Source organism: Gymnoscopelus braueri, assembly GCF_963280865.1.
Source record: "Gymnoscopelus braueri genome assembly, chromosome: 8".
Classification (NCBI taxonomy): Eukaryota; Metazoa; Chordata; class Actinopteri; order Myctophiformes; family Myctophidae; genus Gymnoscopelus; species Gymnoscopelus braueri.
The window spans coordinates 26,343,778-26,357,075 of record NC_137609.1 but is presented as its reverse complement, the minus strand read 5'-3'; the positions used below and the strand labels follow the sequence as shown (position 1 = coordinate 26,357,075).

The window sequence follows — 13,298 nt, the reverse complement described above, 5'->3', positions numbered from 1 at the left end:
GCTGGTGCGGGACAGGATCGGTTGCACCCCTAACCAAACAGCCTGCACCCCACACTGGCTAACCGCCTCTAAGAAGAACAAGAACGCTGATCTAGGGTAAAGCAGGAGAGTAGGGGTACCAGATCCCGGAGAAACCCCCATTTTCTTCTTCTAACTATTTCGACCAGACCCTCTGTGAACCATGGGTGAATGGACCATCCTAGAGAGGCTGCTGGAGGCTGCAGTCCAGCAGCATTCAACCATGATTGGGAGGTAAGACCGACACCCTCCGCTGATGTGCAGACTGAACCAGCACCTGCACCTCCCAGTTTTGATTTGTGCTTTCGATGTGTTTCACAAGCTGAGTGTTTGTGTTGTTTATGTGTACGCTAACGATGTACGGCACGTTCAGCGAGTTGACGATATACCCATTGGATACTCCAACTCGCGTCCCTGTGGTCCCCTGTGCACTGCTGTTCTCCCTAGTGAGCCCTCCCTTCACTCCCCCTCTCTCCCTTATCCTTCACCCTCTACACTCTGCTGCCGTCCTTCTTACCCCTGTCACCCCCACACCCATCATTAGTTCAGGGGTAAACTACAGTGATTGCACATAATCGATCGGTGTGCTGAGCATTATTGTTAATTCAGCGAGACTTGCGACCCCGTGCTGAAGCTACCTAATAGCCCAGCCCATTGATAGATGCAGAGGTTTGACGTTGCTGGCCACAGACCAATAGGACAGAAGGACAGAAGGGGGGAGTGAGAGCAGAACATAGGTGTGGAGGATGAAGAGATCGTGAGAAAACAGGTGTGGAAGGAGAAATTGAAGGTGGGAAGAAAAGTGTCTCTGACATGGTGACTGAAGAGTATAGGTGGCAAAGGCATATACATGAACAGAGGAGCATGCAGTCTGATAGCAGTGGGGACATGAATTGTGGAATATCTGGTGTGTGAATAACATGCTCCATCATGTGATTAGTCCGAATCAAAGGTGCAATTTTCCACCAATTAGACACACATCTATGTGTGGGACTGGCTAAGCTCTATACGCAATTCTGATTTATATTAGTCGTACGATGGTGTATGATGGTGTCCTGCGCCAAAAATTGCAGATGTGTTGTGAGCTTGTAGATCTGCTATTTTCGGCACCGGACACCGTTGTACGACTAAGTATAAATTCAGCAAGTAAAACACATCCTTATGTGATTCACAATTTGAAGGTCACATTCCAGAAAAGCATGGCAGGATAAATGTGGCTTAACGAGATCAGCATAAGACACAAACCCACAGCACTGCTGTGTTCATTATCACAGACCACAGGTAGTCCACAAGGACAAGGTCTAACCTTTGCTCTCTTCCAAGCACTGTTTGATTGCTGTGTGTGTGCGTGCGTGAGTGTGTGTGTGTGTGCGTGCATGTGTGTGTGTGCGTGCATGTGTGTGCGCGCACACATGCAATTCTATGAGAAACCATTGTGGATAAAAGAATGAAAGGCTAGCGATCAAGTTTACATTCATTTGGTTTGGGGATTAAATACATTACACAAAGTTACAATTTAAAACATGGGTGAATTCACTTAGGCCTCTAACAACTGAACGGAATGCCTACAGTAATCTGCATGTTTCACAATGTGGTAGCTGGAGTCACTGATAGCTTGTTAGCACAAAAGACAAACACAAAACATACATCTGTGAACGATTCAGTGAATGAAAGTCATAGACAATTAGAAGCACAGAGATGACTCTCAGTTTGTTAGATGCTTCTCATGAAGTAATGATCTAATCTGAGCTGGATCATACACAGCTTACACCCAACATAGACAGTAGTTGAAATAAATGCATTCCAAACCTGGCCTCATCCTCTTCATCTTTTAATCTCATTGTACTTATCACTCTTGTTAAATGAATGAATATGAATTGGTAACTAAGTGATAATACAGCCCTATTCAGGAAGGATACAGGAACAGTGGTCTCCCACTATGGGGAATAGCACTGTAACTGATATGCATGTGTTTTGGTTTCCCTCAGACTGTGTTTGTCCTACACGGCTCTGTAGTTGGCCGCAAGGCATTAGCTGTAACTGAATCTCAATCTATTCCGCTTGCCAACATATGTGGTCCTATTGTTATCGAAACACTATACAGTATGTGCAGGGGGCTAGATACCATGGAAGGCATTTATAGTTTACTACACTCATTTGTGTGTGTGTGTGTGTGTGTGTGTGTGTGTGTGTGTGTGTGTGTGTGTGTGTGTGTGTGTGTGTGTGTGTGTGTGTGTGTCAGTCAGAAGGTGTATGTGTGTGTGTGTGTGTGTGTCAGTCAGAAGATAAAAAACAAACGCTCCACTAAAAAGGGGCGCTCAGTGAAGCGCAAATATCCGTCAGGAGGCATGCCCCTACCTCCCTCCATCATTGTGTCTGTGTGGTGCATGTGATGACATTATTTTGGCATTGTGCATGTTGTGCGTGTATGAAAAGGGCAATGGGGGAAAGGCTGTACGGAAGCTGATCATTAATGCCGTGTGTCAGACTGGGAACACAAATGAGGGCGGGACAAAAACTATGCCTAAATCTCTACTCACACTAATCTAACATGTGTTGGACTATTGAGACGTCGGACTAATTGGCAGCCCCGTAAATGACAGCGGCCCCCATGTCTGTCCACATTGAGATATGAAAAATTATTAAGTAGTTAGAGCAGAAAGCCAAAGTGCAGCAACCAGCTGATCAGTAAGTCTATGAAAGTAATGTAAACTGGACAATTCAAAGAAATCGCAAAGTATGTTTGCCCCAACACAAGATTATAATCACAGTCACAGTCAGTCTCTAAACACTTCACTCAATAGATATTGAGGACAATATCCAAGCTTTCATTACTAAAACTGTGTGGAAACAATTAGAAAGTAAAAAAAAGAAACTGAATTGGGGAACAAATCCAAACAAGAAATCTAAAATCCAAATATCGATAGGCAGAGATCTGTGATCGTCTGGCAACGTGATACAAGTCAGAGATAATCAAAGTGCTAGTTCAATTAATAATGAATGTCTGCCCCTTTATGCAATCCTCATGACTGGGACATGATCGTCTCAAGTTGCCTACCGTTATGTCTGGGGACTTCTAAATGCCAGGTAGTTGCTAGAACAGCATTCTAGCAACTAGATCCTGCGTTAACAAATGTTAACAAACCTATTCTTATAAACTAATTATGTCACTGCCCCAATATGGAGGACTGCCTTAAAGATTGTGGATTGGTTCTGCAATGCAGCTGTTTTCTTCACCCAGTTTTAGAAATGAAAGCTGGGACAATTGTCCTCAGTCTCTAAGGAAGCATTTAGAGATTGACTTGTGAGTCTATGGAGATGAGGGGTAGCTAGTGCTAACGTTAGGAACAAGGTACAATAACACATTCATTATTCACATTCATATATTCATTTCATCTAATACTCCTGGAAATGTGACTATGGAAGGGTTAAATAATTCCAGTTTTAGCCACATTAGCTTGGATTTTGGTCTTACTTAACTTATAAATGAATAAATGCCTTTGCCACAGCTTGTAACACAGAACCATTAATTTGTGCGATTGAGAGTCAGCGTTTACAAAATTAGACCTGTCCTTCCCCATCAACAGCGGCCAACAGTGGTGGAGATTACTGTTTATTATGGAGAAGAACAGGGAAGAATAGTTGGAAAGCCCATTTAGATGTGCTGTTAGCTGGCCACTATTTGTTCATTTAACTAACCCGAGTTTGAGGATGTAAAAATGTACCGTATGCTATTTTTGAGCGGTGCAACCGCTCCTATAAGAGGGTTTAGGACCCATCCGTGGTGAAAGTTTTTCTTTCCGTCGTGAAAATGTGTCTTTCGCTGTGACGCCATGCTGTGGAAAACATGCCCATAGGCTAAGCTTAGCAGGACGTGCTGTGATTGGCTAGCGAGACACATGATGAAATTAACTTCAAACTTTGCAAACGCGCTGTGATTGGCTAGCGAGACGCATGATGAAATTAATAATAATGTAAAAAATTTAAGCACCGCTCAATTTACACTGAAGGACGTACTGTGATTGGCTAGCGAGACGCATGATGAAATTAATAACTCATAAATAATAATAATTTTGATCCGAGTCTGTTTGATATTTAAAAGAAAATCTAAAAACAAGGATGCGATATGTAAAAACACAGTTTCGGGTATAACCTGGTTAAACCTGGTAAAAAAAAAAACTGGTAGGCCTGTTAGAGGTGACCATTTAGTGAATGAAGTGTGTTTTTATGCAAGATGTTCCTTTCCTTTTCTAAATGATATGTTACCATTTCTTCACCCATAGCCACAATAGAAGCCAAACTGTAATGGAACAGCGCTGTTGAAGGTACATTGTAAGGTGGATTGTAATCAAAATCATTATTTTAATTAAAATAAAGGCTTATTAAATGTTTATACGAATGTTATCTAATTACTATGGAGCATTTGTAGAGACCACAGATGTATGTGGGTCGTGTCTCTGTGCGATCTATGTGCATTTGTGCAAACACACACACACACACACATCTGTAGTCTCCGATACGAAATGTTCATGCACTCTCTACCATGACAGGAATAAACCCTGCAATCCTGTATTAAGTCAGTGTTACAGACGTTGCAGGTAGAAAGGGAAGAAGGGAAGGAAGTGTGTTGATGCATCATTTTCTACACTGCAATGCTGTAGTGAGGTCAGTGCCAGAGACAAGTAGAGCGAGGAAAAAAAAAGAAAAGAAAAGGGGGGAGATAATGGCAGACTGGAGTGATCTGGTAAAGATGAAATAATACAAATCGGGAGAGAAGGATGGAGACAGGATGAAGAACATTATGATGAGATAAAGAGAGACAGTGAGGAAATTAATACTTCATTGGCCGGAGTCCCCCAGGGGTCTGCACTAGGCCCCCTCTTTTCCCCCCTCTACATCAATACCTTGGCCAAAAATAGCAGATCTACAAGCTCATGAGACGCTGCGATACGTCGTGAGCTTGTAGATCTGCTATTTCCGCCGAATGTTTGCCCCCCGACTAGGGATGCTAGGGCTCATGTGGTTAAGGGAAGTTCCTTCTGCACAGCGTTGGGGCGAGCAGAGGTTATAATCACGGTAGGATCTGTGTCATAGCTAGCAGCTGGAGCTGCTAACTGACACTTCTGCAGAGGAAACAACACACTAGGTCATGCATCTATACACACGCACATAGTGTACTGTACTGCACACACACGCTCATGCATGCAAATGCACATGCACGGACACACACACACACACTCAGACACGCATACACACACACACACGCCATCGATTTCCTGTAGCTGATGCGAGTAACCTTCATGATTGACAGGGAGGAACCCTTGCTGCTTTAGGTTTGCACACACTTGACAGCCAACCCAGTTGTAACAGGATACGTTACAAATTAATTTACGTTTCCTTTTAAAGCATGCAGGGGACATTTCAGGTGATGCAGCAGCACTCTACATTATATGGTATTGTGGCATGGATCCAAAATGGACAGCGTTCTCTCTTAAACAAACCCCCAGCTCAGTAATGGACCGAGACACAAACACTGTGTGAATAAATCATTCATAAGCAATGTCAAATTGATCCAATCTAAGAAAGTAGCTCTGGCAAATCTTAATTAGTAGCTACTTGGAACATTATAAGTAGTTAGCACATGGTATGTAGTCTAGAAAGAAGATTTAAAAAAATCTATATTATCAATATTATCAAAAGTTGTTTGACTGACCCATCACTATAAGGTTTATGTATATTATCATATACATTACATAAAACCAGAATACAATAATAAGTCTATTGCTAAAGCTTTCTCTTTCTGGTGGATCTCTAAAACAGAGCGGAATATTCATGACAAAGAGGAACCCCTCAGTCTCAAGGACAACCTGCTTATTCAAAATAATAATCCAATATGGGGGAATTGTCCTTTATGCTTGAGGTATGCCCAATAATCACCATGTGTAGGATCGTGTGTGTGTGTGTGTGTGTGTGTGTGTGTGTGTGTGTGTGTGTGTGTGTGTGTGTGTGTGTGTGTGTGTGTGTGTGTGTGTGTGTGTGTGTGTGTATGCATGTATGCAGTAGTCTGTATGTATGTATGTAAGGTATATACGTATGTATGTACAGTATGTGCGTACGTGCGTGCAGTATGTATGCATATTTATGTATCTAGGTATATGTACGTATGCATGTAGATACAGTACATGTACTGTACTGTATGTACTGTATATGTATGTACCGTATGTACCGTATGTATGTTTGTACAGAATGTATGTGAGTAAAGTATGTATGTCTGTAATGTATGTTTGTACGTACGTGTATATATGTATGCTTACAATTTACAATTCACGCGTTTAGCAGATGCTCTCTTACCCAGAGCAACTTACAAGTGTGAAATCACAGTCTCTTTCAGAGATATGTGCCGTTGTCAGAATATGAACCACATATTATCAAACCACATTGATTCAGCATCTGATGACAGAATTAATAATTTACCTCCCTGTCACCAGGAGCTAAGCTTTCCCTGACATTATACCTTTTTTTGGTTATTAGTTTGTTTGCACAGCAATACCTGATGTTGAATGCTGTTGAATGCTATTGACTGAACTACTGGAGCAGACATTTTGCCAACAAAGCTGATCTCAGCTTTCATTTGGTACAATCATTCATTTGGGCAGCAGGATTTGACTTGAACTTGAGTGAGGCCCTTTATTTATAGCAAGAATATATAAAAAAAAAAGAGTTTCAATAACGTTACACTTTACCTGTATAAAGAAGGTTCATCAATAGTGTACAAAACAGATGAGCAGTGATGATCAGTGGGCCTAGTTGTAATGCTGATCGATGATTTCACTTCTCTCCCTCCCATGGACGAATTACCTTCCTACTCAAGTCAGAACAAGATGAGTCACTCTGTCTCCCGTTCAAAACTGAAAACACATCTCTGCATGAAGTGCCCTCCTCTACCCTCCAATCTGATTCTCTCTCCACACTAGAATATGCTCATGTCTTGATTGACGATACTTCTTAAAAGTCTTCAGATTTTCTTTGATGCTGATTGCTTCAATAGAAAATCCAATAAACAAAGTTAAAAAAAAAAAAAAAAGTCTTCAGATTTCCACTTCATATCAATTATCCGCTATTATTTGTTGTTGCACTTCTGTGCGGGCTCACACTACAGACAATCGGGGAGATTTGGAGTCGGGAACGCCCCTCCCGAAAGTTCCTGGTTTGAGACGAATTGGAACTGATTATTTCAAAATGTATCTCAAAGATCCAATCTTAAAGCTGCACTATGTAACTTTCCTCTTCTACCCCGGATTTGAACCCTGTTTCCTTGGAAATCTTTACCATTGAGCAAATAGAGCCCGCCTACTTGCTCAGGGGATAAATTGAATCTTGATTATCAGGTCAAAATTCGTCTCAATAGAAGATCAGGGAGACAAAATACAACCCCAATTGTATACCAATTGTATAAGTTATATTGTATTAACATACTCTACCATACAGATTGGACAAAATTACATTTTATTCATTAAAGAAAGTTACATATAATGCCGCTTAAGATCTCCTGATCTGCCGACAGATGATAATTATCAAACATGTTTGATATTTATCCACAATAGGACACAATAATAATAGTAGGTTGGCTCTTAATAGTTATTTGACATTACATTCTAAAGCCATGGATTCCATTCAATTCAATTTGTGCTCATTGGATCGATTAATCAATTAATCAATAAAAAATGTTGTGACACCCCTACTCATTCATTATGTTCTCTCAATGAGTTGCGTTCCCAGTATACATTTACATATGCGTTGTACTGTAGTAGTACTTTTGCCACTGCAACTGTAGCTAAACAAACCTTCAAAAACATGTCACTCTCTGATCACATAAAAGGCGCCTTTGATGCACAATACAGTACAGTATGTAGATTGTGTTAGTGAGAATGTGTCAGTATGTGTGTTTTCTTTTGCACCTACTGTTATGCTTAGGGGCATTGTTGTCCCTAGAGACTCATAGCAGCAGCTGCTGAATGGTGTGTGTGTGTGTGTGTGTGTGTGTGTGTGTGTGTGTGTGTGTGTGTGTGTGTGTGTGTGTGTGTGTGTGTGTGTGTGTGTGTGTGTGTGTGTGTGTGTGTGTGTGTGTGTGTGTGTGTGTGCACCAGCGTAAGAGGAACTACCATTGCATTTACACAGTCTTACAGGTCAAACAGATGCCGACCAATCAATAAGTTAGACATAATTAGCTGAATAATAACCTCACATTAAAGCTACCATTCTGCATTTTAACTCATAGTCATGTTATCATTTCACTGTCAAAATGTTAAGAGTGTTTACATGCCATTGGAGCTGACCCTACATCAGTGGTTCCAACCTTTTCCGGGTAAGGGCCCACTAGAAAATATGGAAAGTGCGCGAGGCCCACACATCTGACCACTTAACACGTTAAGTGGTCATATGGGTGGGCCATGTGCATTTTCAGAGCATGTTTATTTGAATGATCAATCAATCAATTGTATTCCGGCTTGGATCAATGGAACTAATGTAGTATACTTTAAGTTCCTATTTATCGGTATCACAATGAAAGCATATGTTTTTTTAATATTAATGTTATATTATCATTAAAATCTTAGTGTTTTCCAATTATTTGGGGGCCCACTTGCAATACCCTCATGGCCCACCAGTGGGCCCCGGACCACAGGTTGGGAATCACTGCCCTACATTATAAAAACACCATGACTGTCCTCATGCATATCATAGCACCCCATGTGGGTCAGTCACGTCAGTCATTCAATCATGACCTGAGCCTTGATGAGAGCAGGAACATCATAAAAGCTCACAACAGATGGAATAACAAGCTCTACCGTGCTTTCATATCTTGTGTTACTGTCAACTTTCGGCCAGGCTACACACCACCCATGTATATTTAAAATGGTTGCCTGTTGCTCAACATTGAAACAACCCAGCCGATGAAATTCCCCCAAAACAATACTCATTAAGGGTTTCACGGTCACTAATATTTTATGAGTTTTACTTCCATGCCAATCGTGCGTCAGCGTAGTGTTAACATACAGTACTTCAAATGGTCCAGGCAATTTTGAAATGCTTTGTTAGACAGTTCAGGTACGTAGTCGACCTTACACACACATCGATTTAAGAGCTGCCATGGCCATCGAGTGAAAGCCACGTATTTAGAAAAACACATGCGACATTAGCTACCTAATGAGCCACATAACTAATTTGGCAAAAGATGAGGAAGAGAGTACGCTGACTAGGCCAAGAGCTTTCAGGCTAGCTCCATGTGAGCTGTACAGTATGCTCACATGTCACACAGTGTGATGTATTAAGCCTTCCTCCTTTATTAGCTCACTTGCTCTCTCTTCATCCTTCCACTACATCTTATATGTCAAGACAAGGCCTGTAGGTTTGATGTGGCCTATATTATAACTCTATGGATGTGGCCCGCAACAAATGTATTTGTTGACGCCTTGTCAACAAATAAATTCATGGTTAGCGGGAACACAGGTCCAAGTTGCCACATACAGCAGAACACACTTTTTGTATAGGGCATAGCAGTGGCGGCCATTTTCTGGTTCCACTTCAAAATACTCAATGCATTTTTCCCATTGACATTTCCAAAAATATTTACATCAAATCTGTCATAAAACGTTTGATTCTGAGAAACAACTTTTTTGAAAACGGCAAAACAAAGGGTATCTATTAAATATAGTATATCATATAATTAAATATAAAATGTTAAAAAATCACAGAAAAAAATGTTTAATGGTCATGATTCACCAGGACCCTGGATGGCTTGATTCTAGGCTTAAATGAATTGATATAAATATTTTTGGAAATGTCAATGGGAAAAATGCATTGAGTATTTTGAAGTGGAACCAGAAAATGGCCGCCACTGCTATGCCCTATACTGTATGCTAAACATGAACAATTATCTACTGGTGTTTTACATTTTTGGCTTTGTTTGGTTAGCTCACTGTTTCTCAACGTCGGGTTCGTCCGGGGACGGGGGACCTCCAAGCGTCCAAATGGACCCTTACGGGCCTGTAACTCTGAGAACTGTAACTTCTTTAACAAAAAAAATTCTGTTAAAAAGCATGTGCGTGTTAGAATAAAACCCACAATCGACATATTTTACATAGCTTGGTAAAAAAAACTAAAGTTAAATTGTATATCTTTTGTGAGTGGCAAAAGTTTCACAACACCCACTCCATGAATTTCACCCCCAAAAGCCTTTAATTTATATATTAACAAAAGGGAAACTCACGCTGATTTTAAGAGATTGTATGATTTGAAGGTCGAAAAACAACAGAAAAAGAAAACACAGCTCACGGTAACTAAAGCTCCACTGGCTAAGAGAAACGATCCACAGATCGTATAAAACAGTTAAAAGAACGCTTTTTGAAACGCTTCCGTCTTCCGGTGAAAACAAAGGGTTGAAAATGACTGCCCTAGCTTTTCTAGGACACACTCATGGCAGTGGAGAGATAAAAATGACACATTTTAGACATGGGCATCTACTGGCCACTCATGAAGTAAGGAATGGGATGCTACATGATCTCCTGCTGCTTTTTTTTAGCAGTCCAAGTTGGTGACCTGATTTGTTGTCGGGCAGAAACCTTGTATCTCCGCAATTCATATTTTATGTTTTGTATTTCATAAATGAATGCCCTATTTTACACTGTCATTTTGTTGTATGACAGTGTAAAGGTAAAGAACATTTCCGATCTACAGTACAAGCTCACAACGTGTTGCATTGTAGATCTGCTATTTTTGAAACACTTTGTCTATAGTGACATGCCTAAAATAGGGATGCCAGGTTGAAAGTGGTTAAGTCTGTCTGTGGTTTAAAAAAATATGTAACCAATTGAAAGCATTAACAAGAGCTTTTGACTAAATAATCAAATCAATTCCCCCCCCCCCCCCATTTCCTGAAAAGTATTTTTGCACATACAAGGTTCCGGTCGACAGCAACGATATTATCCCTTCGGGTTTGATATCTGATTCAAAATGATTCTTGCGTCATTTCCTGTGGTCACTGAATATTCTGCCATACAGTGGAAGCCCTCAGGGCTCTTCCGCCTCAACCTGCAGTAATGTATGAGCCCCTCTGCAGCATTTAAACACTGATGTTTGCAGATGACCTCTCACTGCTTTCTGCTAATGCAGCAATTTTGTTCATTGCTGATTATCCTGTAACCACAGCAGCAGAACGCAGAACACACACACACACACACACACACACACACACACACACACACACACACACACACACACACACACACACACGTGTGTGTAAACATGCATGCCACAACACCCTATATTGCAGCATGTTGGAACTTGTTAGTGAGAAATCCAAAGCAAGTAGCCACTGCAGCAGAACTCTGCATACAGTGCAGCAGCCCACACTGTATGCGTCCTCATAGTAGGCATTGGCAACAGCACTGTGAAACCTGCAGTGCTTTAAAGGGAAACATCGCAGATTTTGAACCTAAATCCCATTTGTTCTGATGTGATGTTGGGAAGTTTCCCTATAACAGACGAGAGGAAAACTTAATGGGCTCTGTCCTCGATCTACAAAAACGTTTTTACTACAGTGGTTACCTCACTAGCAGTTTATGACAATAAATAATGACAGTAATTCAATATTCTGCTCTTTTTTATCATAAAAACTATATATATATATAGTATTTGTTTAAAAAAAAAAGTGGGCTTTTATGCCTTTATTATCGATAGGACAGTAGGCTGACAGGAAATAGGGTGAGAGATGGGGGGTGACACGCAGCAAAGGCCGCCAGGATCGGGGACTCGAACCCGCGACACGCTGTCAGGTTACATTGTAGCCTAGATTCACAGACCCTATATTCTTTGTTGACCAGGGTTCCCCAGCGCACTTGGTCCTCTCCTTTTTTCCTTCAACACCAAATCTCTTCGTCGTGAACAGCCGCTCTACAAGCTTGTTTGACTATTTTCGCCCAATGTTGGCCTATTATGACAGGCCCAGAATAGAGATGCTAGGGTTCATGTGGTTAAAGTATATATGAAGTTATACCTTATACCGGAAGTATTGGCCGTCACTCATCACTGTAAGACCAGTCTGTGAGACTGATACAGTGCATAAAGAAATGTGCCTGTTTTGGCCACCACCAATGTCTGGTGAATGTTATGATTGTTCTTATTATTTTATATTCTTATATTGTATTGTAGATTAATTATTTGCATCTCAGCTCATCAAACATACAGTATGACATGTTAAGTATGTGTAGTGTAGAATAGCTGCTTTCTTGGTAGCAACATAATGCGGGACAGAATCAACAAATTGTGTCTGTGTGCGTGTGTGCGTGTGTGTGTGCATGCCACAGGGTATTTTAATCACTTACAGTAGTTAGGCGTTTTAACCACTCATGCCCTTTTTTAGCCTTCGACATACGCTTTCAGTGATAGGTACAATTCGCATGCAAGCATGCAACTTATGAAACACCAAAGGTGAGGCTACATATATATATTTTTTCTTTTACAAACACACCGAAAGGCAGTGTAGCGTACACAGCTCACAGCTGCTCCAAGCACAGATGCTCAGAGGCGAGTGCCATCCCACACCAGGGATGCACATGCCTCTCTTTCCCTCTCTGCACTCTCTCGCCTTACAGTATGTGTGCCGTTCCCCTCCCTCCCTCCCTCTCTCGCAAAAATTCACACACTCGCAGGTGGTGCAGGAACAGTCCTGCAGCAGCATGCTGCTCTATTTTAAGTCAGCTCCACGGTAACACGTTCTGCCCTGTCTGACACTTTTGCCCTTGTAAGAATTTATACCATCACTCACGTCATGGCTATGGTTGCTGTGGTAACTGGTCCTGAGGAGTAGGTGTTAGCAGTGGGGCTCATTTAAAGACACACCAGACTCTAAAGACACACGCGCACATACACACACACACGCACACACACACACACACACACACACACACACACACACTCAGAGAGAGACCTTTTGTTTAAATTCATTGTAAAAATAATCGTCAGAAATTGAATTATGTGGATCTCGGGATCCTTATGTGGATCTCGGGATCCACATGGGAAACAGCGTGGCGCCGATGGAGCATCGCAAGACTGCCGCAGTTCAGGCAGTCATGTTGTTCCCCATGGTCCGTCACCCTCCAATCTCATTCGTTAACGACAACGTATGCCCTCAATCCTAATGGTGGATTCTAGGTAGTCTTTTTAAGAAGAACAGCGTTCACTCTTCATACTATACACTCAGCATAGGTGTTATATATACAGCT

At 41.4% G+C, this 13,298-nt stretch overlaps 1 protein-coding gene across 1 annotated transcript in view; it reads left to right on the top strand.

Moving 5' to 3' along the window:
• Positions 1-181: 181 nt before the first annotated feature.
• Positions 182-13,298, top strand: part of LOC308090260 (gap junction delta-2 protein-like) — a gene marked incomplete at its 5' end in the record, with an annotated part of 16,385 nt that continues 3,268 nt past the window's right edge. Inside the window, one exon of the mRNA XM_080435337.1 lies at positions 182-252. Coding sequence (XP_080291463.1) covers positions 182-252 — 71 coding nt within the window. The remainder of the gene's footprint in view (positions 253-13,298) is intronic.